Source organism: Enhydra lutris, unplaced genomic scaffold (genome assembly GCF_002288905.1).
Source record: "Enhydra lutris kenyoni isolate GAN:26980312 unplaced genomic scaffold, ASM228890v2 scaffoldscaffold73, whole genome shotgun sequence".
NCBI lineage: Eukaryota > Metazoa > Chordata > Mammalia > Carnivora > Mustelidae > Enhydra > Enhydra lutris.
Window position 1 is genome coordinate 2,519,486 of NW_019154157.1, and position 27,212 is coordinate 2,546,697.

Genomic DNA, 27,212 nt, shown 5'->3' on the forward strand with positions numbered 1-27,212 from the left:
GCATCACCACCCTCCAACCTCAGATGCCCCAATGTGGCACCCGCGTACCTGTAGTAAGACAGCAGACCATTGCTGAGCACGAACCAACGGCGCTGGTAGCCTTTCAGGTAGTTGGTCCATTTCAGCAGCCAGCCCTTGAAGCTGTCCAGAGGCAGTAAGACCTTGGGCGCCGTGGAGGTCGTGCCAGTCCCTGACATTGGAACCCCAAGAGACGCCTTGGCCTGTCCGGGTCGCAGCAGGGGCGGGGGCTTTGACACCGCCAGCGACCCCAGCTCGGGTTTGGTCCAGGGCGCACTCCCCACTACTGGCCCCAGTGCCGGCAGCTGCTCTGATGAGGCCTTGGGGCAGGTCCCAGCCCCTACACTTGAGCCCAACTCTGGCCAGGGCCCTGACCCCCGCCCCAAACCCAGCAGCAGTTCTGTTCCCTGTCTGGACTCTGGCCTTGGCTCAGACGTCTTCTCAGACACAGGCTCCAATCTCGGCACCGGCTCAGAAAGTGGCTCCGGCACCTGTTCTGACACCGGCTGCCGCTCGGGCTTCGGCAAAGGCTGGGGCGGAGGCTTGGGCTGGGGCTTGGGCTCCGGCCCGGGGCCAGGCGTGGAAACGCTCATGGTCGGCGCCGCCGTGTGGCAGGACAGGCAGGGGACAACCGTGAACAGCGACGAGAGTCCGCGGGAGCGGCCGCCACAGCCGCTGCCTCGGCACAGAGCGGCCGCTTTCCCCATAGAGCCCGCCGACCGGAGCGCGGCCGAGTCGCGGGGAGGGGGAAGCGGGAGGCGGGGGCCGGGGGCGGGGCCGGGGGCGCCGTCACGAGCGCGCGGCACGGGGCGGGGGCGCGCGCAGGTCCCCTCGCGGCCCCGTGCGCCCCGAGCCGCCAGCGCCCGCCGACTGTTGTCCTCCCCGCGCGCAGAGGGCCGGAGTTGGTCCACTTGTCCCTCCCTTGCGTCGCCAGCGCTGGGCTCAGGTCTGGCCCTTGGAAGGCGCCCTGGAAACACCTGTGGCGCTAGAGCTTCGCGGGCGGGCGACGCGGAAGGGACGGTGCGCTTTAGGCCACCCTCTCTGCCTGCGCTCCAACCCGTGCCAGGCGCTGGGGGAACAATGATGAATGTGGAGCCCGCCGGCTCCCAGCGCGGCTCTGCCTGCAGGTCTCGGTGCCGGCGCTCCTCCGTCCGGGGTGGGTTCGCTCCCCGAAACCCCGGAGATCGCGGTGTGGGGGAGCAGGTGCCGCGCTCAGAAACCACGAAATGCGACCGAAGCTCGGGGGCCCAGGCGGATGACGCTAAAAGCTGCGGAGGACGCCCACCGCCCCCCATGGGGGTCTGTGGGTCCTTACCCCAAGAGGAGGTTCAATGGCCGAAGTCACCAACGCCTCCACCTCCTGAGCAAGCTGGCCTCGAGTTCATGCCCTGGCACTTGGCTGCAAGTCGCGGCATAGTCAGGCTCTCTAAACGAGTACAGAAAGAGTTTTTGTAAACTGGGCTTTTTAGGTGTAACAAGGACATCTAAAAGCGGAGTTCTTAACTTGGACCTCCTGGATATCCCTGGGTAATCCTGCCTGGCAGTCTATGAGGCTTCTGCAATCGCCTGCAGAGTTTTATGTGTCTGCATTTTTCTAGGGAGAAAGTCCACGTTTTTCATGAGATTCCCAAAGAAGTCTGTGATCCCAGAAAGGTTAAATGTTTTAAAGACTGTCCTAAAGGTCGATGGTTACCACAAATAACGGGGTATACAAGTGGAAATGTTGACTTTGGTCCTCCCACCCAGATCCTTCCTTTTCTAGACTTCTGTGCTGGCTCCCCTCTACCCATCCTAATGTGTCTTACTCTCCTTTTGCCCACTGTTCTTTCCTGATCTTTACTTGTGACAAGACTGCCTATGCAGGGACCAGACTCCTACACAAAGTGATAGCCTGAGCCAAGCAGGCTGGAAGGTGCAGGTGGTGCAGACATTCCCCAAACAGAACTCCTTGCTATCTTTTCTGGTGACTCTGGGACCCCTTACAGGGACACTTAGCCCTGAATAGCGGTCTTACCTGCAGATTTTTGTGAGCTCGGGAATGCAGAGACCTACCTATCTTGGTATATCATGTAAATACAAAGATGGTCTTGGTTTGAGTCAAGGAAAAGTAGTTGCCTCTGAGAACTGGGCAACTGGGGAATGGCGTTGGAGTGTTTGCTTTTCACTTCTACCCTTTGAACCTTTTGAACGTTTTAACTGTGTGTTTCACCTATTCAAAAAAATAATGTTTCAGTTCGTCCCAAGAAAGCTTATTGGAAATTTAGTTTTCCATCTGCATCTTCCTGGGATTCTGAGTCAGTAGGTCTGGGGTGGAATCTGGGAGCATGCATTTTAATGAGCTCCCCAGGGGTTTCTGATGTGGGTGGATCATTGACCACACTTTGATGGATGGTGATGTAAAGAGAAAATCTTGGGCTCTGGGCATCAGATCCACTACGGAAATCCCAGCCCAGCCACTCCCTACCTATAGGACCTTCAGCCACCTCATTGAGCTTCCTCTTGCTCATCTGTAAAATGAAGATAATAATCCCTACCTCACCAGTTGAGAGTAATAAAATCATGTATGTAAAGCACATTTGGCATAGTAAATGCTCAGTAAGTATTCTCTAGTTATTTAACTAGAGGGGTGCTCTGTGAAATGTTTCATGAAATGAATTAAACAGAGGCCAGAGCAGAGAGATGAGACCAAGGTTTATAGGCTTGGAAAACAGCCACAACAGTGGAAAAGCTCAGCACTGGCTATGTATGTGCCAGATGTGTTTGCAACCCCAAGGAAGGAAGCCAACTATTAAAAGTTTAATGATATGTTTTGACTGCTGCAACAAATGGATAATAGGCTCTAAGGCAGCTGCCAGAGCGAGTGAAGAAGGTATCACAGAAAGGGCAAGGTTTGCACTGAGTCAGAGAGCAGGGAGTGGAGGGACGTTCAAGGCAAAGAAATCAACATGTACAAAGCCTCAAACAGGAGAGAACATCTTGTCGGAGAAACAACAAAGAGCTCAGCATATCTGAAAGACCAGAGCAGGAGATGAAACAGGGAGCTAGGTGGACACCACACAATCGGGAATACCCTATAACCTACAGAAAGTGGGTCTCCTGGGCACTGGGATCTCCTGGGAGATTTTTTAAGATTTATTTATTTATTTTTTTTTTATTTAGTTGATAGACTGAGATCACAAGTAGGCAGAGAGGCAGGCAGAGAGAGAGGAAAGGAAGCAGGCTCCCTGCTGAGCAGAGAGCCCGACGCGGGACTCGATCCCAGGACCCTGGGATCATGACCTGAGCCGAAGGCAGCGGCTTAACCCACTGAGCCACCCAGGCGCCCCTCCTGGGAGATTTTTTAAATTTAAAGTGTCAGATTCCACCTGCTGGAGAAATGGCTATCTCCAAGTCTGGGGCAGAAAATATGCAAGATTAGCCTGCCTGAGACATCTTGTCACCCCCAGAAAGTAAAAAGGCCATTAAAGACTTAGAAGCCAACTTGAAAGGGGCTCCCACAGGCCGAGAACAGGCCAACTTGAGCATCCAAAAGAATTATTACAACTGGCTAAACATCAAATATTTGAAGATCCATAAATTAGACCCACAAATTCCTAAAGTTACATAAAGAGAAACAAAACTTCATTGGTTGCCTTTGATGACCAACACCAGTTCATTATTCTGAAAACTGATATTGTCTGTATCCTTCCTTTCTTATACAAACCCTCTATAACTAAGTTTATGAGGGAGAAATCTTTATTAAAGAATTGGCTAATAAATGAGAAGGAATAACAAAATTAGAAGGAAATGTCATCTTTTGGCAACCCCAAATGAAATAATGGGTCCAGACAGTGATCATCAAAGCTTTTAAGTGATGGGGTCAATGGGGGAACTTCATAAAGGACTTAGCAGACTGATGTCAGCTGAATCTACAGATGAATCTGCCACCGCCAAAAATGCAATGACAGGACATTATGTGTCTCTGGATGTAACCCAGTAGGAAACACAAACGAAGCATTTGTACTTTTCCCCTCCTCTTACCTCCAAAAAAAAACCCCTAAACCTGAATTGTATCCAGCTTGTAGCCTGATTGGTATAAAAGAAATGGAAGAGACAGAGAAACATGCTGAGTGACCCAAGAAGTCAATCAATCAAATTCATAAAATAGGAAAACCCTTATCCAAATGACCATGTATTCAATAAATACATGGCCTATGGGGGGGGGGGGAAGGTGGGAAAAGAAACATGTTATCCATTTTAAAAAGACTTAAGAGACATGTCAACCGATACAGTATGTGAACCTTCTTTGGACCCTGATTCAAACCTGTTGCAAAAAATGTATTTCAGGGACAATTTTAGGAAATATTAAGAAATTGTTAATTTTGTTATGTGTTAGAATGGTATTGTGTTTTCTAAAGGATTTATCTATAGAGATACATTCTGATTTCCCTCTGGATGAAATTATATGATACTTGGATTTGCTTTCAAATAATACAGCTTTTTAAAAAATGAGGTGGGTGGGGAGCAGATGAAAAACGAATGGCCAGGGGTTGACAGTGTCCCAGCCAGGTGATGGGTACACATGCATACATTATATTGTTTCCTTGGCTTTTGCTTTTGTGTACGTTTGAAAATTACCACGAAACGCCTTTGTTTTACAAATATTGGGCCTTTTTCAAACCTCACCTCCTACCTTTCCAACAACCTGTTAAGTTCCCCCATGTTTCTATAAGAGGGAATCAAGGTTCACAGAGCTAAAGGCCTGCCCAGAGTCACACCAAAGACAAATGGGGAGCCAGGTTTAAACAAAAGTTTCTCTAGCCCCAAAGCCTGTCCACCTGTCATAAGAGAATAGAGACACCAGACATACCTGACCCCAGATACCTGCCTCCCATCCCCAAAAGAAGCCTTGCCAGGTGCCCCTGAAGACCTTAGGAGTGGGAAAAGCTAAAGAGGGACAATCAGAGAAGGCCCTTGTGGATGGGAAGACTCCAGAGTAGCTGATCCAACCTTATGCCACAGAGCTGGTCACAGCCACCACTTACACCTGTGGTCAAGCCCAAGTCACATTGCTAACTGGGTAACAACACACGCCTTTCAGGGCACCTGTCTGGCTAAGTTGGTAAATCATGCAACTCTTGATCTCAGGGTTGTGAGTTCAAGTCCCAGGTTGGGTGGGGAGCCTATTTAAATCAATCAATCGATCGATCGATCGATTGATCACAACAAACCCAGGACTTTCTGTTCCCATTGGTCTTCCTTTGAAATTCAGACATTCTCTTACAAGCTTGTGGGCACAGATAGAAATATTCATAGTAGTTCGTGTCTTTTTTATTTTTTTTACCCAGGAAAGGATATATATGAGCTAAGAGACAAGTGTGGAAGGAAGGCCTCTGTTCAAATCCCAGGTTGGCCGCTTTCTGGTTGTATGCCCCTTAGTAAATACCTTGTAAAATGAGTTGATGTAAGTTTCTTCTGCTTTTATACAATTAGGTCTGGTTTCCCTCTGGTCCTTTCGCTAAATTAGAATACCCAGCTAGAAGCCCCGTGTGGCAGAATCATAAATAGCAGAGTCAGGAGGCCTCTATTCTATGGTACCAACATCCACACTGCAAGTTCTAGCTGACCTGACACACTGAATTCAATTTCTTTAGAGAAAAGCCATCCTGTTTTCTGCCTGGGAGAAATGTTACCTGCACTTTGGAAACTTGAGTGTAGAGAAGGGTAGGACAGTGGTTAGGGGCAGGTATCCACCACCCCAAAGGCCCATCTCCACAGGTTGTGTGTGAGTTTATTTTATGCTAAGTAGATACAAAAGAATATCATAAAAATATGTTTAAGGCCTACAAATAATAGAGGTGACACAATAGAGGTGACTCTTACTAACTAGCTTAAGGAATAAAATCTATTTTCATTCTCTTTCCTCCTTCCTCCCTTCTTCTATAACCTGCTGACTTTGAGTCCAAAGCCTCCCTCCGTTCTTTCAAGCCAGCTGACTCCCCTCTCCTCCTTAGCTGGCTAAGAGAATGTTCTTGGCTGCTACTTTCACCTGTTTCATTCATCCAGAGCTCTCCTCTTCTTCCATATTCCAAGCACTTGTTGAAATCTCTCATTCACCAATGATCCACCTTTCTTTGAAATGGAAACACCCCCCAACATGGCCTTCCCAAGCCCCCATGGCTGTTTTCTCTTTCTCCCACAGAATTTGTCACCTTCTAAATGATTTATTTGGTTTATTTGTCTCCTCTTATTAGGATGTAAGCTCCAGGATGGCAGGAATTTTTTCTTTCATTGCTCTACCATCAGGGCCTAGAAGCAGACTCAGCATATAATAGGAATTCAAGGAATATTTGTGGAGTGAGGTCTTCTTCCTAGTTCTCTTTGCTCTTGAGTGTTTAGTACTTTTTGAATTTTCTATACTTCTATTTCAGTGGGGTCTCAAGAAAGAGGAGAGGTCAACATGGGTGCTAGTCGCACATCCTGAACTAGAAGTCTCAAAGTCAGTGGTCTTAATGTGTGGGGGAAATGGGGGGGGGGATTGTGGACCCCCATAAGATGATGATGGAACCTAGAAAATATACAAATCAGCATTTACATCTAACATATTACGTACAGTTTATGAAGATCATGAACGTCATCTTAAGGACCTGTGATCTTAGAACATTTCTGGAAAGATGCAGAGAAAACTGTTAACTTGGTGGTCCCAGAGAGAAGCAAGAGGGCAGTTCCCATTTAGTTATATTGACTGTATATTTCATTTTTGTATAAAGAGCAAGTTTAAAGTTGTAGAAACTAGTTAACTATTTTAAAGGAACCCGTGTTCTCGCACTCTGGGGTTATCACAAACTCACTTGTCTTCAGGGGCCAGGGAGTAAGTGCACTTTACTTTAGGTCAAAAATCATGGTAGGAGCTGTTGCTAATCAGAGCTTGAATACTGCACCCAAAGTGCTTAACCTCAAGAGTGGAAAACATAGACCAAATTCAACACCCACACTGTCAGCCCCAAGAGGACTATTGGTTAGCAACCTCTGATTTGCCCTCTGCTTAAGAGTGATAGAAATCATAGGCTGTGTTTGAAAATCTTTCTGGGGGTGCCTGGGTGGTTCAGTCGCTGGGCATCTGCCTTGGGCTCAGGTCATGATCTCAGGGTCTTGGGATCGAGCCCCGAGTTGGGCTCTCTGCTTAGTGGGGAGCCTGCTTCCTCTTCTCTCTCTGCCTACCTCTCTGCCTACTTGTGATCTCTGTCTCTGTCAGATAAATAAATAAAATCTTTGAAAAAAAAATCTTTCTGGATAGTCAATGATTCTTCAGTGACAGAGCACATGAATCTCTGAGGCAGTAGAAGGAAAAAGAAAACAGAAAACATCTGGGAAATGACCCGGGAGTTCCAAAGAATATGGTCAGTGGTACATAATGCAAATTTCACAAAGAAAGGGGCAGCCAAGCCTCCTTTTGTCCAGGCCCTGCCAGTGGGAGCTCCCAGTCCCATTAGAGAATGAAGGGAATATGGTGAAGGACGATAACACCAGGTATGCGAGACGGGTGGGGCGCATCTCATCCAGGAAGGGAAAGCTCACACCAGAGCAGGCTTCATGAAGGTGGACCAGAAACCAGGCCCTTAAAGGGTCTGAGCTGAATTCAAGTGGAGAGGAGGGAGGGCTGTATCCCTCGCAGGGTAAACAGTAGGAGCAGAGATTCCAACTAGAAAATCAAGAGGCCTCTTTGGAGAAGAGAGAGAATTCATGAGGTTTGGCTCTTGAGAAGAATTACAGCAAATAAGTTTGGAAAGCTAGGTTCCACAGGCTCAGATGCTCCTGGCCTTCTAATTTGCTTTTTAAACAAAGCCAAGGACCCATCTTTCCCTGTGACCATTTAATCCTGCAGAGCCTGTGTACTCGCCCAGTAGAACTACCAGAGGGAGGCCTGGTTGGGGCCCCAGTGATTGACCACTGTTCCATGACCACGTTCCCACCAGGCACTCACTGACTAATGGGTTATGGGTATATCTCAGTCCAACCTCTTCCTCCTGAGGGATTAACTGAAATCCGAGGGAAGAGAGAAGTCCGCCAAAGCCCAGAGATAGGATATATGCCACCCAAGGTCTCAGAGCAAAAGGAGGGGGCCTCACTCTCCTGCACCTGGCTCCCTCTCAAGGTTTACATGTCATCACATCAATTACATCACAACAATTACAATTACACCCCAACCCCCTTCACATATACCCAGCAAGGGGTCAGGCCTCGTGCCAGGTTGCTGATGTGAGCGTTCGCTCACTGAGTGTGAGCTCAATGAGCTCACTACGAAGGTAGGTACCACAATTATTCCCATTTTCAGATGAGAAAGTAAAGCTCCAAGGTCAGGGGGAGGGTAAAATAACTTTCTCCTGAGAGACAGAGCTAAGATTCTGACTCAGAGTCATCCTGCTACAGAGCACACATCCATCAGACAAACGAGACCTTTCTGCGGCAGTGAGGAATGAAGACATGGGCAGCCTTCCAGGCTTGTGGGCAGCATTTCCAGTGGCCGAAGGGTTGAACAGGGCAGATACAGCCCATATAATTCTCTCTGTAGAGCCCAAAGGAGGCACCAGCCACCAACAACCAGGGTTTTCATCTGATTCATTTTTCCCCCCAGAGACGTTCAAATGTAAGCTTCACGAGGGTGGGGAATTTGAGTCAGTTTTGACAGGAAGAATTGAGAAAGACCGTCACACAAAGCTTCTCGCTGGGGGTCACTCCAGCGGTGGAACCTTGAAAGTGCTCCCAAGAGGAGCACACTGGCTGAAATGATCTCATCAGGAATCATTCTGCCAAGTGATAAATACATGAGTAAAGCAAAACTCAACCTAAATTATCATTTTGTATAAGGCTGGCTTTGCTCAGAGCGGGAGTCTCTCCCATCCATTCAAATGTTGGTGTTTAGGGAGCACTATTTCGTGCCAAGCCCTTTGACACATCTCAGGATCTGAGAACTGGAAGTAAGTGCCCATATCAGCCACCAGGTTGCAGGTGGGAAAGCTAAAGCCCAAAGGAAGTTTACTTGGAGGTGTAGGGAGTCCCAGGCCAGCTCCTGGCTCTGCCCCCTCAGCTCTCAGAGCCCGGCAGAGTTCCAAAGTCAGCAGCTGGACCAGGCTCTGTACTGTTAACACCCGGAGTAACACTTCTGGATTCCACAAGGAGCCGGACTGGGCTACGTCCCCACCTCTTTGTATTATGGGTCCCCAGGAATGAAATGACTTGGCCACCCTCCCGGACCCCAGCGCATAAGCCTGTGCCTTCCCGCAGATGGTAGCTAAACACACAAGTGTCTGCTGACCCCTTGTGGTCACTGTGGGATCTGTCCTGGCCCAGCAGCCAGGGCCTCGGGTTGCTCCTCTGGGACATTCTAGCCTCAGACAGCTTTCCCACCGCTTTTATCCAGTGGGCTCCTCCCTACAATCCCAGGAGGCAATGAGAGACAGGATTCCCACTCCCACTTTACAAATGAGTGGCATCGTCCTGTGATCCAGTCCCAAATCCATCATGAATTCCTTACCTGCCCAGGTGACCTGCACAACAAGGCAGGCAGCTCTCAGGTTTTTTCAGCCCCACAAACTCTCCGAGAGGAGAAGTGACTTGCCCAAGGTCAGAGTGAATCCAGGCAGAGGCAGTCCCAGTGAGCAGGTCACCCCATGTCCCCACACTGATCAGGAAAACTGAGGATCACGACAACAAGAAAACTAGTTCCTCCTCCTTTGTGTTCGGACTGTATGCTGAAGGGCCACATGGAGAGTTGAGTGGATGGATGGAGGGATGGATGGATGGATGGGTAGACTAATGGGATGGATATGTAAGAATTCTGTGTTTCCTCCTCACTGCAGCTGGAGAAGCTAGCTGCCTCCCCTGCTCCCTGACAAGCTATGGCTAGAGTTCTAGCTGCCTAGCCCCTTGGCAGCCTGCTCCACACTCACCTGCTAGGGTTTTGAAACCACTGCCCCTGGCCTGCCATGAGGGGAATGATTCCTCATCCAGGACTCCTGCCATGTCACTGACCTCTGTGGAGGAGAGTCAGGGGCCAGGGCCATGAACAGGTCCACAACACGGGACTCCCTCACGGAGCTGTTTCTGCCACCAAAAATGGCTGGAATTGAGTTTGGTGCTCACAGTGGGGCTGTGGATCACCAGAGTGACCAGATGATATGGAAAGAGAGTCCCCTGTGCGTCTCACAGCCTGGCTCAAACCTACTGACTCTGAGCAAATTCCTTAGCCTCTCTGTGCCTTGGTTGTCTCACCTGTAGGACGGGCACACTACCTGACAAGTGTCGTGAGGACTGAATGAGGTAAGATATGAAGTGCCTTGCATCTAACAGGTGCTCAGTAAATAGAACTTCCCTCCTTTTGTTCCAGGGCATGGAGAAATTCTGGAGAGGGAAGGAAAACACGGTCCACTGTGTCCCTGGCAAGTGTTCTAAACTGGGAAGTTTTTCCAAGTACTCTAAAGTAGTGACAGGGGAAGTGTGATAGGGGATAGTGGTGATAGGGCAGGAGGGGAGGAAATATATTTTCAGCAAGAATTGAAGGTGTGCTCAAACAGACTTGATCTGTTTAAAAGGGAGTAGCATTCATCTAATGGGTAAAGAGATACGGTATATATACACAATGGAAACAACTCAACCATCAAAATAAAATCTTGCCATTCGCAAAGATGTAGATGGAACTAGAGGGTATTATGACAAGCGAAGCAAGTCAATCAGAGAACGACAATTATCAGATGATCTCACTCATATGTGGAATTTAAGAAGCAAAACAGAGGATCATGGGGAAAGAGAGGAAAAAATAATGCCAGACGATGTCAGAGAGGGAGACAAACCAAAGAGACTCTTAATCATAGGAAACAAACTGAAGGTTGCCAGAGAGCAGGTGGGTGGGAGGATGGGGTAATTGGGTGATAGACATTAAGGAGGGCTCGTGATATAATGAGCACTGTGTGTTATATAAGACTGATGAATCACTGACCTCTACCACTGAAACAAATAACATACTATATGTTAATTAATTGAATTTTAAAAAAATTTTTTTAAAGAGTATCATTTATCTGTCCCTGCCCTTGGCATGTTCTTCAGACACAAAGGATATTCCATGGGATTTCCCAAGGGTGAAACTGAGAACATCTTTTCACAGCTAATGGGCAGTAGGAGGGACTCCTGTGCCTTACTTCATTCCCCTCATCTAGATCTCCCTAACCCAGCCTAACCCTCCCTAAACAGCCTATCTCCATCCCAGGATCACTGACACGGTCTTCTAAGCCACTTGGTAGAAAGGAGACTTGGGGTTTTGTCCAGCTGACATTACAGCAGAGGCCTTTGCAACACCACCCGTGAAATCACGCTCCAGAAGGCTCTAGGTCCCAGTCCCTCCACTTCCAACGAGAGCAATAAAGATGGGGAACTTAACACATGGTGGTTAGGAGATGGTCTCCAGAACGAGATAGGCATATGGTGGCCTTTGCCATTTTCTAGCTGCCCAACCGTAGGTGGGATTCTTACTCTCTGGGTCTCAATTTCTTACCTATTAGGGCTAATAAAATTACCTACTTTGTTGCTGGGAGGGTTCAAAGAATCATGTTTGAAAAGAGCTGAGCCTTGTGCCTGGCACAGGAGTGCTGAATAAATGTTAATACGGTGATAGTCTCGACTACTGGAATGGGCTTCTGGGTGAGACTTCATCTGAACTGAGAGTTTTGCACATGCGCACATGTGTCAGAGCAGCCACCGAACTAGACTCTCTAAACCTCTCCTTAGCTTCAAGATTCTATTTCTCGAATAATATCTTCCCATCCCTCACCCCTCCATTCTTCCCTTGCTGATTTTTCTTCCCTTTAGTCTTCTTATTCCTCCCCAACAAATTGGGCGGCCTATCCAGAATTCCATCGCTGCTTGTCCCCTGCTTAAATGCAACATCCCAGAGTTTTTAATGCAAAAATGGGAAGACAGAGTCCGCACAATCAGAGGTGAGTTGGTGACTTATAAAAGTGACTCCCCATTAGGTTAACATCTCACTCCCAGGGGATCCCCCATTCCTTTGGGCCACAGTATGAGGACGCCAAGACCCGCCGCCAAGGCCAGCCACCAGGGAAGACATATGTGGCTGGAGGTTAGACTGGAGTCAGGCTCAGGGAAGCTGCATTAAGCGAGATCCTGGAGGTAGGCAGATCTCCCAGGGACAGTTTAGAGAAAGAGGAGCTGGGACTGCTCTGTGGGCCCTCTGAAGACTCCAAGATCCCCACAGCCTTTCCCCTTTCCTGGCACACTGGCTGATGGTCAAGGAAAAATACCTATTGAAAGGACACAAATACACCAAGATAGGAACAACACCAAAGTGCTAGCAGTGGTTGATCTACCAAAAGAGGTTTTTGACAGATGTGGTCACGTTGCCTGTATGATAAATGGTAAATCTTTAAAATCAATTATTCTAATCAGCTGTGATCAGCCAAGAAAACAGACAAGAGCTTAGAAAAAGACAATTTTCACCCCCACTGAAAAGTAGCACACTCCAGTTCTCAAACGGAGACCATAGAGGAGGGAAAGAAAAACGTCATGAACCAGATCAGGCTCTTGCTATTCCGTTTAGGGGAAAGCCTGCTGCTGGGCAGCAAGCCTGGAGAGAGGCAAGATGTGGAGCAGGTAGAGTGAGGACTTCCTGGGGAAGCCTTCCAAAAGCCGCCCAGAGGACAGAGGTCCTTACCTAGCAGGTGCTGCGATGCAAAATGACCGCTCCATGGCAGTCGGGAAACTTGCTTCTACTTCTCTGCCACTGACTTGCAGCAGGACCCTAGGCCAATCAAGTCACCTCTCCGGGCCTCAGTTTCCTCATCTGTAAAATGAGGGGACTTGATTCACTTAAAAAACATATAAACTAGGCTCTTGCTCTGTGCCCTGTGCTAAAGCTATAATACAAAGGGGAATAGTCATTTCTTCAGAAAACACTCAGTGTCAACTCCATTTACTAGGCATTGTGGTTACAGATGAGTAAGTCAGCACCCTCACCATTAAGGTCAGGGAGACACTGAGCAAACAAGAAATGGTGAACCACAAACTCGGTGCAGACAGAGGTGTGGGCACAGCAAGGAGTGCCCTTTTCTACTGAGGCCTGGTGGGGGAAGTGTCCTGGGAGAGGCCTGGACTGGATCTTGGAGGATCCTTGGTCCCTGCTCTCAAAGACTGTACCATCTAATTAGGGGCTAGGACAAATGCCCAAATGGGTACCACACAAGGCAGAACGAAGCCACCCTGGGAAATCCAAGTTCAGAGGGGAGAGGAAACCCATGTGACAAAGGCAGGGGAGGCTGGTGGAAGGGCAGGCAGGAAGCAGAAGGAGATCCAAAAAGTTGTGCAGAAAATGGCATTGAGATAAACTTTGAAGAATGAAGAGTTTCCTGAGAGCCCTGGGGGGCTGAAGGGGTATGCTGGATGAGGGGCCTGTGCATGTAAAGGGACAACGTGGGGACTGTCAGGGTGTAGTCGGGACAGCAGGCAGGCCAGGAAGTGGGGACTGGCAATGCCAAAGCCATCGGGAGCCATCAGGATAAGAGCCATCTGCAACAAAGGGACCTGGCCCAAGCACTCCACATCCTCACACCGGCTCCAGGAGGCAAGTTCCCTCACTACCACCCCATTCTTTTAGATAAGGAACCAGAGGCTCAGAGAGGTTACAAAGTCACACAGCTGATGGGTGGCAGATAGAGCACTGAACCTAGGTCTGTCCAATGCCTCACCTTGACCCCTCGCCACTAGCCAGTCGCACTACTGAATCCTTCCCATCTAAGGTACTACACCCTGTCCCAGGACAGTTGGCCTGGCATTTCACTTCAGACACATGGGTACCAAAGCTCGATCTTGGCCTTAACCTTGGAAGCCTGGGCTCGATTGGGCCTCCTCCCAATCAGGCAGCTACAGGACCGTCAGCATCGCCTTCACCAGAACGGATGGAGTGGTGGGGCAGGGCAAGGAGTATTACACTTGCTGAGGGCTTTTGCGCTCCACGGTCCGCTGGTCTCATTTTATTGCAGTTCTACGGTGGTGTAGGTGGGCGATTTCTGCCACCACCGCCCACAGCCTCTCATCGTCATGACCTGGGGGGCAGATCATTCCACCTTGATTAGGGTGGCTGGCTTTTTTTGTTACGCTGGAGTTTGAAGTGGACCTTGTACAGGCGGATGCTATCCAGGTACTGCTGGATGGTCATGGATTCTCGTCTCCAGCGCCCCAGCTTCCTGAGCTGGTCTGTCATGAACTTTTTCTTCAGGTGGTCATACAAATGGCTCATCTTTCTCTTGGTCTTGTCTGAGGCTCTTATCTTAAAAAACAAAAACAAAAACAAAAAACAAAACAGAGCTGATGTGAGGATGAAGAGGCTACTTCACAGAAAGCGAGACACCTGTGCTGCTGATGGGGGAGGGGCGGTGGAAAATGGGCTGGGTGGACTCAATATTCCCTAAATAGATTGACTCCTAGTGAGCCTCAGTTTCCCTATTTTGTAAAATGTGGGCACGGAACTGCATAATCCTTATGGTACCTCTGACAGTCTGCAGCCCAGGAGCCTGCGTTGGACCTCAACATCTCTATTGGAAAACTGGTCAGAAAGAGCTGAGGGGGTGGGGAAGGATCATTAGATCCTATCACCATGTCCCTAGGACTCACTTAGTGCTTCCCACACATTGTCTCTGACATTCCCTACATCACACGGACCTCATTTATTTTGTCTAGCATATCATTTCTGTCCTGTCTCCAAGACTGTAAGCGCTAGGAAGGCACATCCTTCATCTTGCTCACTCATTTGCTTATTCCAAACAGCTAGCTGTGAAATGGACACTAAAAAAATCAGCCGCGGGTCTTCAGAGCAACTACAACATAGGAAGGTCGGGCACGTGCCCAAACACTTCTAAGTGAGGCAGAGAGTGACACATCCCTACAGGAAGTACAGAGCTCCAAGAAGGGAGATATGGAAAAAAGCCTCGTGGAGGGTTGACTTATAAATTGGGATTGGGTTTCGAAGGATGCGCATGTGAAAACAGAACCAGGTGGGAGGTGATCCTGGGAGCTGACATTTTCGCAAACTCTCCTGCGGATTCTCAAAACCCAGCACCATGTAAACAAAGGAGAGCTCCGTGAAGGTCAGTCAGGGTTGCCATGATTATCTGAGAAAGGGAACAAAGCCTGAGCCAAGAACCTAAGTGGATCTTGGGAACAAGGAGTGAAGGGGGAGGGTGGGTGTGTTCTCAGAGTGTGCTCAGATGATTCCCAAGACACAGGGTCTTAGGGGTTCTTGTCAAGGTCCTGAGAAACCAGTGGCTAGCTACAGCTGCCTCTTCTCCTCACGTGAGCACTTTTGGGAGCAAGACAGAAACACCGCCATGCTGCCACTTGGGCGTCCCACCCACTGAGCTCCTACAGGCTGGGCCCTTAGCAAGTCACCAGGTCTACAAACAAGGAGAAGACAGTCTTTACTCTTCAGGGAAGATGTCAGTCAGACCCAGGTTTGCAAATCTACAGTGATGCATTGTGTGACCTTAGTGAAGTTACTCCATCTCTCAGAGCCTCAATTTCCTGAACTATTAATAATACATAATACATTGGGCACCTGGGTGGCTCAGTGGGTTAAGCCTCTGCCTTCTCCTCAGGTCGTGATCTCAGGGTCCTGGGATCGAGTCCCACATCGGGCTCTCTGCTCTGCAGAGAGCCCGCTTCCTCCTCTCTCTCTCTCTGCCTGCCTCTCTGCCTACTTGTGATCTCTGTCTGTCAAATAAATAAATAAAATCTTTTAAAAATAATAATAATAATAATACATAATACATAGTACATATGGATGTTAAATACCTAAAACACATGAGGGCTCAATATAGCTTTAAAAGGAGAACTTCTGGGGGCGGCTGGGTGGTTCAATGTGTTAAGCCTCTGCCTTCAGCTTGGGTCGTGATCTCAGGGTCGTGGGATCGAGCCCCTCGTTGGGCTCTCTGCTCAGCGGGGAGCCTGCTTTCCCCTCTCTCTCTGCCTGCTTCTCTGCCTACTTGTAATCTCTCTGTCAAATAAATAAATAAATCTTTCAAAAAAAAAAAAAAAGGAGAACTTCTGGATGCCTGGAGGGGGGGCACAGCCCTCTGGTTCATATAAAGCACCTCAAGAGAGTCTCCAGTTATAGCATCTCACAGATCCTCACCCCACTTGCCAGGGATAGAACATCCCCTCCCCTGCTGGTGATAGAAACTGGCTAATCCCTCCTGGGCCAATCAGAAGAGCCCACACCACCTGGCCACACTGACTGGGGCAAGGATGGGCCAGTGACACACCCTGAGCCAACTGGAGTTTCTCCAGGATCTGTCCAGTGTGGGCCAAGAGTGGAAGCACTCCATTTCCTTTCTAGGCTACAGGCCAGGGTTTCCTGTGGCCATGCTCACCGGGGACAGCCAGCCTGATGATGATGCCAACATGCACAAAGACACAGAAAAAAGATGCAAAGGGAAAGTGGAAGACACCTCCAATGGTACTGGAGTCCCTGGCTCCTCTATTGGTGACCTTGCCCTATCCATCCTGATGATGTAAACACGTTGTTCTCTATTCTGCTTGTACTAGTTCGTGTTCAGTTTGAGTCACCTACAACTGAGAGGATCCTAATAGATCCTATTTTACAAACGAGAAAAGGGAGTCCTGGAGGAAATGTCATTCCCTGAGGTCACACAAAGCTCTCTCATCCATTGCCAAGTCCATTCTCTTTCCACAACACCATGCCACTGAAGTTAAGCAGAGGAAGGAACACCCAGACCCCTGTTCTTCTTTTGGTCTCTTTGGCGTTTAAGAGGATTTAGCACCATCTCTTGAGCCTCTTCTACTATTTTAATGTCAGAATCTCACAGTCCCATCAAGATTTGGCCCTGAACATGGAGGGAGGTCAACAGAGTCAAGAAGGGAGCAGCAGGGGCGCCTGGGTGGCTCAGTGGGTTAAAGCCTCTGCCTTTGGCTCAGGTCGTGATCCCAGAGTCCTGGGATCGAGCACCACATCGGGCTCTCTGCTCAGCAGGGAGCCTGCTTCCTTCTCTCTCTCTGCCTGCCTCTCTGCCTACTTGTGATCTCTGTCTGTCAAATAAATAAATAAAATCTTTGGGGAAAAAAGGGAGGGGGCAGCAACTCAAATCTGGGCTTCCTGCTCCACTTGAAGAAATGAGTACATTCTCACAATCCATCGCCTCTTCCTAGTGCCCAACATGGTGCCTACCCTAAGCAGCCTCTAAGGATGCATTTAATGAATTAAACTGAGTCTGTATGCTGACAACACTGTTTTCCCATCCCTTCTTCTACAGGCTTTTAGGTCCAATCCTACTTATCCATAAGCAGAAAGGGGGAAAGGCCTCAGTGCTCCTCCAGGTAATGGGGGGGAATCCCTGAAGGAAAAAACAGACCAGAGAGTGTTGATGCCACTTCAAACTCCAAGACCCAAGATCCCTTTCTACAGGAGATAGTAGGAATCCATTCATGGACCCCCTAAAGAAATAACACGATTGGAGCAGGGTTGGGGGGTGGGGAATGCCACAAGCACCAAGAAAGATGGAATCCTTCTTCCTGGCTCCCTCAGCCCAGGAGTATCTGTGACACCTGGGGCAGAGCAGTAACCTCAAATCTTAGTTGCCTCCTCTGTAAAATGGGACTTGCTTTAGAGAACCTTGATAGCTCCCTATCGCCTCTAAATTCTGTGATTCCCCACCACCCCTGCCCAGGCTACTGGGGAGAGTAAAGTGAACATAGGTCAAGCCACTAACACCTTCTAATGCAAAACCTTTGATGACCTTACCTCCATCTCATAGATTCGTTGTGCACTGAGGTTGTCACGAATAATCACCCGAGATAAGTTACTCTTGGGTAAAAACTTTTTCACCGCTGCTTCACTAGAATTCATTAGGCTGGAAGTGGGAGGGGAAAGTGGCACAGGGTGAGATGGCTGGGGCCCAGGCTAGGACAGGGACTGATTTGATGGGGTCCGAGGGGAGTGACTGAGGCTTCCCCAGGATTCTTAGGAGAAGCACAGTTGTCATAATTGTCAGAGGAGCAGGGAGTAGGCCTAGGCTGCTTCTTGCAGAAAATATGCACTAAACGGGTATTTTCTGGATGCTGAGAGGAAAAGTCATCCTGAAAGGCCCACAGCAGTCCACAAAAAAGAACTGTCCTCAGAAGCAGACAGCTTAAGAAGAAAAATATGATGAAATGGGAGGTGGGGGTCTCAAAGAAGAGCAAAAGCTGTATGGTAGGGTGCCAAGGGACGAATTTGATGGGGGTTAAGTGGGGAGCACGTGCTTGGCACTTGGCAGGGGGAGGGATCAGAGGAAGCAGGGCAAAAGGGGGCTGGGAGGTTAGGCTGGTTAATAGGGGAATCCTAAGAGAAGAAGGAATTCTAAGGGAAGAGGGTTTGGAAGAAGTCTAGAAAAGTGAGGGAAGTTTGTGGTGGAAAGAGGTTTGAGGAGACTTCCTAAGATGGGATGGGAGGGGTTGGGTGAGGTATGGACTGGAGCCAGGTGCCCTAGGTGAAACCAGAGGTAAAAATTTGGCCAAAATGAAGAATTGGTCAAGAATGAATAATGCCAGGGGCGCCTGGGTGGCTCAGTGGGTTAAAGCCTCTGCCTTCGGCTTGGGTCGTGATCCCGGAGTCCTGGGATCGAGCCCCGCATCGGGCTCTCTGCTCGGCAGGGAGCCTGCTTCCTCCTCTCTCTCTCTGCCTGCCTCTCTGCCTACTTGTGATTTCTGTCTGTCAAATAAATAAATAAAATCTTAAAAAAAAAAAAAAAAGAATGGATAATGCCAGGTTTTTGCTTTTTGATAATTTAGTTATACCATGAAGCGGTTCTGCAAATATGTACCTTTAAATTTTTTGCCCATTTCAAAATAATTGTTCATATTCTCTTCCTAATATTTGTAAATTAAATGTACAATAGGGAAGCAATGGAATAAATTATAATTAGGCCATACAATAAAATACTGTGCAGTCATGAATAGAACAGATATCCATGTGTTGGGGGCAGAAGGGGGAGGGGAAGGGGAGTAGGTAACACAACAGTGAAATTTCTTGTGACAGATTTTTCCCCCAAGAGATGTATCACCATGTTGTAGTACATATATATGAATGGACCTGGAAGAATATACACCAAAATGTTAACAGTGTTTGTCTGTGGCCATTCATTTTGCTTGCTTGTCCTGTCTGGTTTTCCTATAATAAGTGTGTACTACTTTGACAGGACAAAATAGACAATTTTTAAAGTTTAAAACATTTTGAAGGATTTAAAGAAATCTTTTTCTAATTCATTTTCAGCCAATGGAACTATGGTTTTATGAATATTTTTACATTTATAGAGTAGTATAAACAAATATCCTCGGTCTCCCATTTACATTTTTCTGACAACAAAGGCATGAAAATAAAAAGGCTGACACACAAAAAAGGAGATGCTCACATAAAAACGTCTCCCATACCCTGTTTAAAAAAAAAGAAAGAAACGTAAAATATTTAAAGACACATAAAATCCTCTTCACCTACTCAGCGATGCACCAAATTTACCAATACTTCTGGAAAAGTTTAAAAGGGGGGACAGTGACTGTAAATACCCCCTTTCAAGTAATAAACGGTCATTTTGAACCAAATTGTTTTTCAACGCAAGGCCTCTATGGGAACCTAGAGGATGCTGCCAGCGTTGTGGAATGGAAGGGAGGGAGGGGAATTTGCGGGTCTTTGAGGACTCGGGCTGAGCTGAGGGGATCTGTCCCAGGACTGCTGGGTAACACAGAAGTTGAGGAGAGAGATGTCAGACCTGAGGGGACCTGGGCCTCGCTAGGATCTAAGGAAGTTCAAGGCTGGCCCAAAGGGCACTGGGGACCCCCGGGCTATGCGACGTCCATCCTGGGAGAGACTGAAGTTCCGGGAAGATTCTGAAGATACGCAGGTACGAGATGGGAATTCCAGCTTCTCCCGGGAGTCGGAGCTGAGGGCGTTTGGGTTCCCAGGCTCCTGAGGGTGCGAGGAGCTGGACTAGGAAGGAACCTGGCTCGCTTGGGGTTTAAGAGAGTACCCGGCTCTGAAGTGCTCGGGGCACTGGGGGAACCAAGGCCGAGGTCCCAAGGGCCGCTGGAGGAACGGGGGTCTGGTAAAGCCCTGGGCACCCAGGCGGAACCTGAAGAGCACCGGCTGCTGCGCGGTCCGCGGCCGCAGGAAGCAGATCTGCGGCTGGGTCGCTACGTGGATTTCGGGTTGGCTGATGAATCTAACGTGCCGGGGGGCCCAGGTCGGGGTGGTGCCGGAACTGGTGGTCGCCTGGGAGGCCGATAAAACTGATGGCGAGCCCAGGTTCCATGTGACCGAGGGCCTGGACTGCTGGGCAACCGAGTCTACCATGCTAGACAACGACTCGGCCAAGCGAGCCAGAGCCTGAGCCAAGCTCGGAGGGCGAGGGCGCGGACGCGGAGTGAATCCCTGGGCCCACGCGACGCGCAGAACAAGACGCGTTGCCGGAGAGACGCGTGACGGAAGGTGGGACCTTGGGGCGGGACGTATGCGCGGAGTTTAGGAGGCTGAGGACGCAGCAGGATTGTCCCTCGGCGGCCGCCGTGGTGCAGCCCGGCGCGTTGCGGTGGAGACGGGCTGGCCTTGGTGGAGCCGGCTGCCGTGCGCTGAGCTGACTCTACCTCTCCGCCAGGACTCGTGTGGCCCCCGCGTGATCGTGGGGCGGGTAACGGGGTTAAGACCGGGCGGAGCAGCTCCAGGGAACCGAGACGAGACCGGGGTTTCCAGAAGACCCGGCACAGCGGATTCCTCCCCGCGAGGAGGGACCATTGCTATGGAAACCAGAGCGCGGGGCAGCGGGGGATTGTGGCTCCCAGATGGTGACCGATCTTCTGTCTCCCCGAGACCCTCACCCGAGGCTTCGGGCGCGATTGATTTCTGAACGAACTTGCCCTCCCGCCCAGGGGAGAGAGGTAAGACTGTGGGGGTGGTCTTGACATCTAGCAGGCGAGGGAGCCCATTCCTGCGTCAACTCCCCAGGAAACCCGGCAGGCTCACCCGTGGGAGTGGCTCTTTGCTCTTGTCAAGCCGTGGACTTCGTTCCACGCTTATAACCTGGGATTAATGAACGCCCTGCGGTCTTTGCCGACTTTTCCTACACGTAGTGAGACCAGAAAGACCAGCTTTCGGACCTTGCTTTGTGACCCTAGACAGCTCCTTGTCTCCTCTCTACCTCACTTTCCCATGTGTAAAATGGAGATATTAACCATAGACACCTATTATGTCGGCTTGAAGATCGAACCAGATGAAGGAAGCCAAAGGCTTTGTAAGCTATAAAATGGTGAAACTAATCACCACCATCTTCCCCCTCACACTAAATGTTCTTCAGATCTTTGTTTCATTTCTTGAGGCAATCCTTGCAACTCCCTCGCCTGGAGCCTGAAATAAATCCCTTTATTCTTCACTCCCATAAAGCCCTACATTTCAATGTCCCTAACACCAGTAAGAATAGTTAGTTGTTTATGAGGGCTTATTCTGTGTCAGGTCCTGTGTCACACACTTTACCTCGGGTTACTTCTTTCCATCCTCAGACGATCCTTATGAGACAGGCACTGTTAACCCTATTTTCCAGCTCTGTTGTGCCTATAATTGCCATTTAATGTCTGTCTCTCCCACTAGACTTTGAGCTCTGTGAGAGAAGGGGCTGTGACTGTCTTGTACATTTCAGTATCCCCAGCACCTAAAAAGAGCCTGATAAATATCACTTGACTATCATGAAAAAGTCTCTTCTTGCATCACTACCCTCACCTTCAAGAGAAGTGTCTCTGCACACTTGTCACTGTGCTGAATAGCAGTTTCCTCTATTCCTGTTGTCCACTGGGCACTATTTTTGGAGACCCTCGGTCCGCTCTTCTCTGGGTTTTTTGGGTGACAAGGATCCATTATTTTGGGTGATGGGACATCCCTTAGTATTTAGGCTTTCAACTGAGTTTGGGGGAGCTTTTCTCTGCCCCCACATGACTTTAGGCAAACAGCCCCATCTGGCCTTCCTGGGGTGAGCCTGATGCATTTGACTCCGGGGCATTGGCTGGTAGGATTTCCTATGTAGCCTTTGGCCTTCTTCTCCAGCAGCTAAGGAACCACCCTCACCTCCTCCAAGCTCTTCCCCCAAATTCTAGACAAACAAGGCCAGAAAACTCATCCTCGCCAGAGGATCTCTGAGATGGCAGAGTCGTGGCTATTGAAGTCATTCCTCATTCAACACATATTTATCAAGCACCAAACTTAGCACTGGTGTTACAGTAGGAGTAAAGATAGTTACAGCAAATCCTAGTAGAATCCCAAATTCCCAGTGAATCCCGAATCAAGACAAAACTACGTCTTTAGGAAGTGGTAGGAAGCAGAGCACATAGGACTTAGAAAGCCTGGAGCAAGGACTTATTAAACCTCGGGGAGGGGTGTGGATCCAGAAGGTTTCCCTTAGAAAGTGACCCTTAGCTAAGATCCCAAGTCCTCTGCTGAATGAAACAGATCAGAGTCTGGTAGGCTTGTAGGGAAAGAGGGTTCTGGGCCAAGAGAGCAGCAAAGGCAAAGGCCCTGGGCCAGGGAGGACCAGGTATCCATATGGCACTGCAAATGGCTCGGCGTAGCCAAGGCCCTTTAGGATGGAGGAAAAGAGGCTAGAGATGGGCAGGAGCCAGACCACAAATGGCCTTGACAGTAAAACTAAGGGGCTGCATCTCATCCTGACCGTGGACAGCCACTGAAATATATTAAGCAGGGGAACAGAATTCTGCTCCTTGTTTGTCTCTGCCTGATGAAGACTGCCATTTGGCCTTGAGAATTGTGCTCTAAGTCCGAATACTCCTGTTTCAGTGGAGTAGGGGAAACTGTGCTATTTTTGCAGCTTTGCTTAAGACTGGGAGAGTGAAGGGCCTGGGATTTCTTAGGAGAAAGCAGGGGTGTGCCCCCTCCCTGGGGTGCATTGCCACAGCCCTGCAGCACACAGCATCATGCTGGTACAGCTTGTCTACCTGAGGCCACTCTGCTGCTCTGGGAGCTGCTATAGTGCCCCTCATGCTGGCCTCCAGGAAGCTGTCAGTTGCCTTCCTTCCTAGGCACTCTCCTTAGAGGCAAGGTGCAGGAGCTTGGTTAATGATACAGGACTCTGTAATTTGAGGTCACTTTCACAGGGAAAGTGACATCCTATCTCTTCAGAGGGTTCTTGGAGCCGGGAAGCTGAGACCCTCCTCTCTCTTATACTACCAGTGACTCCTCATGTCACTGCTTCAGAGTTTTATGATTTGAGCATAAAGTCAGAACAGAAACAAGACTGTGCAAGGGGCTCCCACTTAAAGGGAGAAGAGGGCTGTGTGAACCTAGACAGAGAGGCCAGGGCCTTTGTGTCTGATTGACACAAGTCAGCCTGCCCAGCTGGAGATGGGGAGCCCCTCAAGGGCGGCCTTGACTTCCGAACTTGGAGATCAGTTCTCGGGGTAGCCCTGCTGTGATGGTCAGGGGACCGCCTTGGGGATCCTATTATACACCCAACCATCCATATCCCAGAAATCCCCTGATGTTGGCTCTCCGGCCCAGCTGGGCTCCTGCTCTCCAACCATTCTCTCCCTCCTTGCAGTTTGCCATGGCACAGCCCAACAGAAAGATGTAGCCTTTGTGCCTCTCTGGCCACTGACCCCCTGGCCCGATGACAGCACCCCCGTGTCCCTTTCCGGTTCAGTTCCGGCAGCCCTCGGTCAGCGGCCTCTCCCAGATCACCAGCAGCCTGTACATCAGCAATGGGGCAGCTGCCAACAACAAGCTCCTGCTCGCCAGCAACCAGATCACTACAGTCATCAATGTCTCAGTCGAAGTGGTAAATACCTTATACGAGGACATCCAGTACGTACAGGTGCCTGTGGCCGACACCCCCGCCTCACGTCTTTGTGACTTCTTTGACCCCATTGCTGACCACATCCACAGCGTGGAAGTGAAGCAGGGCCGCACACTGCTGCATTGTGCCGCCGGAGTGAGCCGCTCTGCTGCACTCTGCCTCGCCTACCTCATGAAGTACCACGCCATGTCCCTGCGGGACGCCCACGCGTGGACCAGGTCATGCAGGCCCATCATCCGGCCCAACCACGGCTTCTGGGAGCAGCTCGTCCACTACGAGTTCCAGCTGTTTGGCAAGAACACCGTGCACATGGTCAGCTCCCCGATGGGAGTGATCCCTGACATCTACGAGAAGGAGGTCTGTTTGATGATTCCCCTGTGAGCCATCCTGCCAGCCCCCCACACTCAGGTCAGGGGTGCAGATCTGCTGTGGACCCTCTACCCAGACCTGAACGTAAACATTTCACTTCTGCTGATACAGAAAAAAAACAGACGAGGCCTTTTATAAGGGCCAGGAAAAAAAGGAAAGGTGCTGTAGCTTTTAATCTTATTATCCCTATCTTCAAAGATTAACTCCACTAACCATACAGGGGTGCAGAAAAGTTTCCTACCCTTGTGAGTGACAGGTCATGGCTGCTGGCCAGAGGGGAAGAGTGAGGCAAGTGCCCAGGCCAGATAGACTAGCACCTAAAGCATTTGGCAAGCCTGGAATCCTGCTGCCCTCGCCCAGACCGACTAACCCAGGAATGAGTCAGCCACAGTTCCACTAAATTCTTTTAAACCCAAAGCCAGAGCCTTAAGCATCGTGGCATCACAGTAAGTGGGCCAACCCACTAGGTAAGTGGCCTTTGGGTGGTGCTCTGGGAGTCTTGGGGGCCCAGGCCAACCCTGCTTCCACCTTCGACCCACAGGCCCCAACTCTGGTTTTCTGGTTGGGATTTACACATGACATAGTTTGCAAAGAAAGCATTCCACAGTATAAAAATTTTTTAAAAAATATTTTCAATTTTGAGTGCTGTTGTACATGGCAAGGTCTCAAAGTCCCCTGCCAGCCCTTGACGGAAGGTGGCATTAGCTTCCTTCTGGGGGGCACATGTGGAGAGCAGGCCTGACGTCAGGCTTCAGGCGTTCCTCTCCCAGGTACTGATTTGCAAGGCTGGAGCTGCAGACCAGAACTTGGCCTTGTCACCTCCTCCCCATGGGATTCAGACTTCTTGGTGCCTCAGCTTTCTCATCTGTCCAAGCAATCACAGCCCTTTCTGGAAATCACAGCATTGCCATGGAGGTTCAACGATCCCTTAACACGGGGCCTGGCACAGGGTAGGTGCTTAGGGTAGCAACTTTCGTCATGAATGATGCTTTGACCCTGCTGGCCTGGGTCAGCGCAGTCATCCTCGAGATGGCATTTCCCCACATCTGTGCACAGCCCTTCACTTGTTTACAAAGTACTCTTCCAAAAAGTCATCCTGTGGGGGAAAAATGTGGTTTGAAGGCTTTTAGGACCCTACCTTAGAAGAGGCCTGGACTTTTGAGCCTTTTCAGAGTTTATATTGTGTTTAATCCACGAGTGACCGGGGGTCCTAAAGCGAGGAGCACACTTCCAGCTTCCCCCGAAAGGCCTTGTTTAGATTGCTGACCATTAATGCCAGTGGTGGCTAACCACTGGGGTCCATGGGAACAAATGAATGGGCCCCACCTATAAGCCCAGAAATCCAGGATTTTTCAAACCCTCCAGGGGCCTGAGGATCTGACTCAAGACCAACTAATCTAGTCCAGAGGTTTTCAGACCAACAATATATGAGACAGACAAAAGCACAACAGCTCTGGGAGTCCAGAGCCCAGTGGAAGCCAAATGCCTTCTCCCTCCAAACCTATCCCAACCCCACTTCCATAAAAGGCATGCCCAGAGGTGTAATTTTAGGGTGCAGGGGAGAAGGAAAATCTCTGCTTTAGACTGACTTCTTGTTTTACAGGTGAATAAACAGACCCACAAACACCAGGGCTGGTGCAAAGCAGCCTTTCTGGAAGAAACCCAGATGGAAAATTTCTTTCATAGTCTTTTTAAAAGAAATTGGTTGGGACATATTTTATCTTCATTTTTAAAAATTTTGAATTAACATACCATAAAATTAACTTTTTTGTATGTACAGTTCTGTTTTAACACATTTGTGTAACTACCTCTGCAATCAGGAAACAGGGCAGTTCCATCACCCACAAAATTCTCTTTTGCCACCCCTTTGTATTCAAACATCTGTCCTGCCCCAGGCCTCTGGCACATACCAACCTGATCTCTGTTCCTCTAAATTTGCCTTTTCCAGAACGTCACATACATAGCATCATAGAGGATGTAACTTCTGGATGTAACTGGCTGCTTTCACTATGTCTTTGAAAATCATACGTGTTGCTTTTTATAGCTAAGCAGTGTTCCATTGTATGGATGACCACAGTTCATTTTAATATTCACCCATTGAAGGATATTTGGGTGGTTTCCATTTTGGGAAAATTTTAAATAAAATTGCTACAAACATTTGTACATAGGTTTTTATGTGAACATAAGTTTTCATTTGTCTAGGATATATGCCTAAAAAGTGGGATTGATCTGTTGGTTATATGGTAAAGGTTCTGTTTAACTTTATGAAAAACTACCAGACTTCCAGAGTGCCTGTATGTTTTGCATCCTACTATGAAAGATCCACTTCCTCACTGGTATTTGGTACTGCCAATATTTTTTATTTTAGCCATTCTGATAGGTATGTGGTATCAGCTCATTGTGGTTTTAATTGGCATTTTCCTAATGGTTAATGATGTTGAGCATCTTTTTGTGTGGTTCATTGCCTTCCACATACCCTCTTTGGTGAAGTGTCTGTTCAACTCTTTTGTCCATTTTAAAATTGGGCTGTTTTCTTACTCTTGACTGTTAAGAACACTTTATATATTCTGGATACAAGTCCTTTGTCAGATACAGATTTGTAAATATTTTTTCCCAGTCTAGCTTGTCTTTTCATTTCTCTTAGAAGTATTTTTATACAAAGCAAAGTTTTTAATTTTGATGAAGAGCGACTTGCCAGTTTTTCCTCTTATGGACTGTTCTTCGTATCTGTAAAGTTTTGCAGGCGAGGTAAACACAACACCAGACGAGGTAGGTGCAAGGCAAGATTTATTAAAGGCACTCTCCAGGGAAGTTTCAGGGCTCAGGAGAAGGGGAGCCAGGAAAGTCGTGCCGGGAGGGAGGAGATGGGCACTCTCCGGTTCTGCAACTCGGAAAAGGGGAGGCGGGGAGGCGAGGAAGTCAGAAGTCGCACAGGGGAGGGAG

The 27,212-nt window shown here is 49.0% G+C and overlaps 3 protein-coding genes across 4 annotated transcripts in view; 1 reads left to right on the forward strand and 2 right to left on the reverse strand.

The window, feature by feature from the left end:
- LOC111160054 (oxysterol binding protein 2) overlaps positions 1-725 on the reverse strand; it is a 158,690-nt gene extending 157,965 nt beyond the window's left edge. For both annotated transcript variants that reach the window (XM_022522859.1, XM_022522860.1), the window contains exon 1: positions 49-725. In XM_022522859.1, coding sequence (XP_022378567.1) covers positions 49-725 — 677 coding nt within the window. The remainder of the gene's footprint in view (positions 1-48) is intronic.
- Positions 726-13,978: 13,253 nt separating this feature from the next.
- LOC111159994 (chromosome unknown C5orf52 homolog) lies at positions 13,979-20,401 on the reverse strand. The gene is made up of 3 exons (XM_022522728.1): positions 20,181-20,401; positions 17,819-17,927; positions 13,979-14,332 (listed from the first exon to the last, which is right to left on the reverse strand). Exons 1-3 carry the CDS (start codon positions 20,399-20,401, stop codon positions 14,135-14,137), a joined length of 528 nt encoding a protein of 175 aa, XP_022378436.1. The 3' UTR covers positions 13,979-14,134.
- A 255-nt stretch (positions 20,402-20,656) lies between these two features.
- LOC111160051 (dual specificity phosphatase 18) lies at positions 20,657-26,640 on the forward strand. The gene is made up of 2 exons (XM_022522852.1): positions 20,657-20,982; positions 23,646-26,640. The coding sequence occupies exon 2, from the start codon at positions 23,715-23,717 to the stop codon at positions 24,279-24,281; it is 567 nt and encodes a 188-aa protein (XP_022378560.1). The 5' UTR covers positions 20,657-20,982; positions 23,646-23,714; the 3' UTR covers positions 24,282-26,640.
- The last annotated feature ends 572 nt before the right edge of the window (positions 26,641-27,212 follow it).

Bases quoted from the DNA above. Each gene is read 5' to 3' on its own strand.
- LOC111159994 (XM_022522728.1), bottom strand. From the start codon at position 20,401: ATGGTAGACTCGGTTGCCCAGCAGTCCAGGCCCTCGGTCACATGGAAC. The intron at 17,928-20,180 runs GTTCCGCCTGGG...TCCCACTTCCAG, and splicing joins CAGCAGCCGGTGCTCTTCAG to CCTAATGAATTCTAGTGAAG. The intron at 14,333-17,818 runs GTAAGGTCATCA...TTGTTTTTTAAG, and splicing joins AACGAATCTATGAGATGGAG to ATAAGAGCCTCAGACAAGAC.
- LOC111160051 (XM_022522852.1), top strand. From the start codon at position 23,715: ATGACAGCACCCCCGTGTCCCTTTCCGGTTCAGTTCCGGCAGCCCTCG.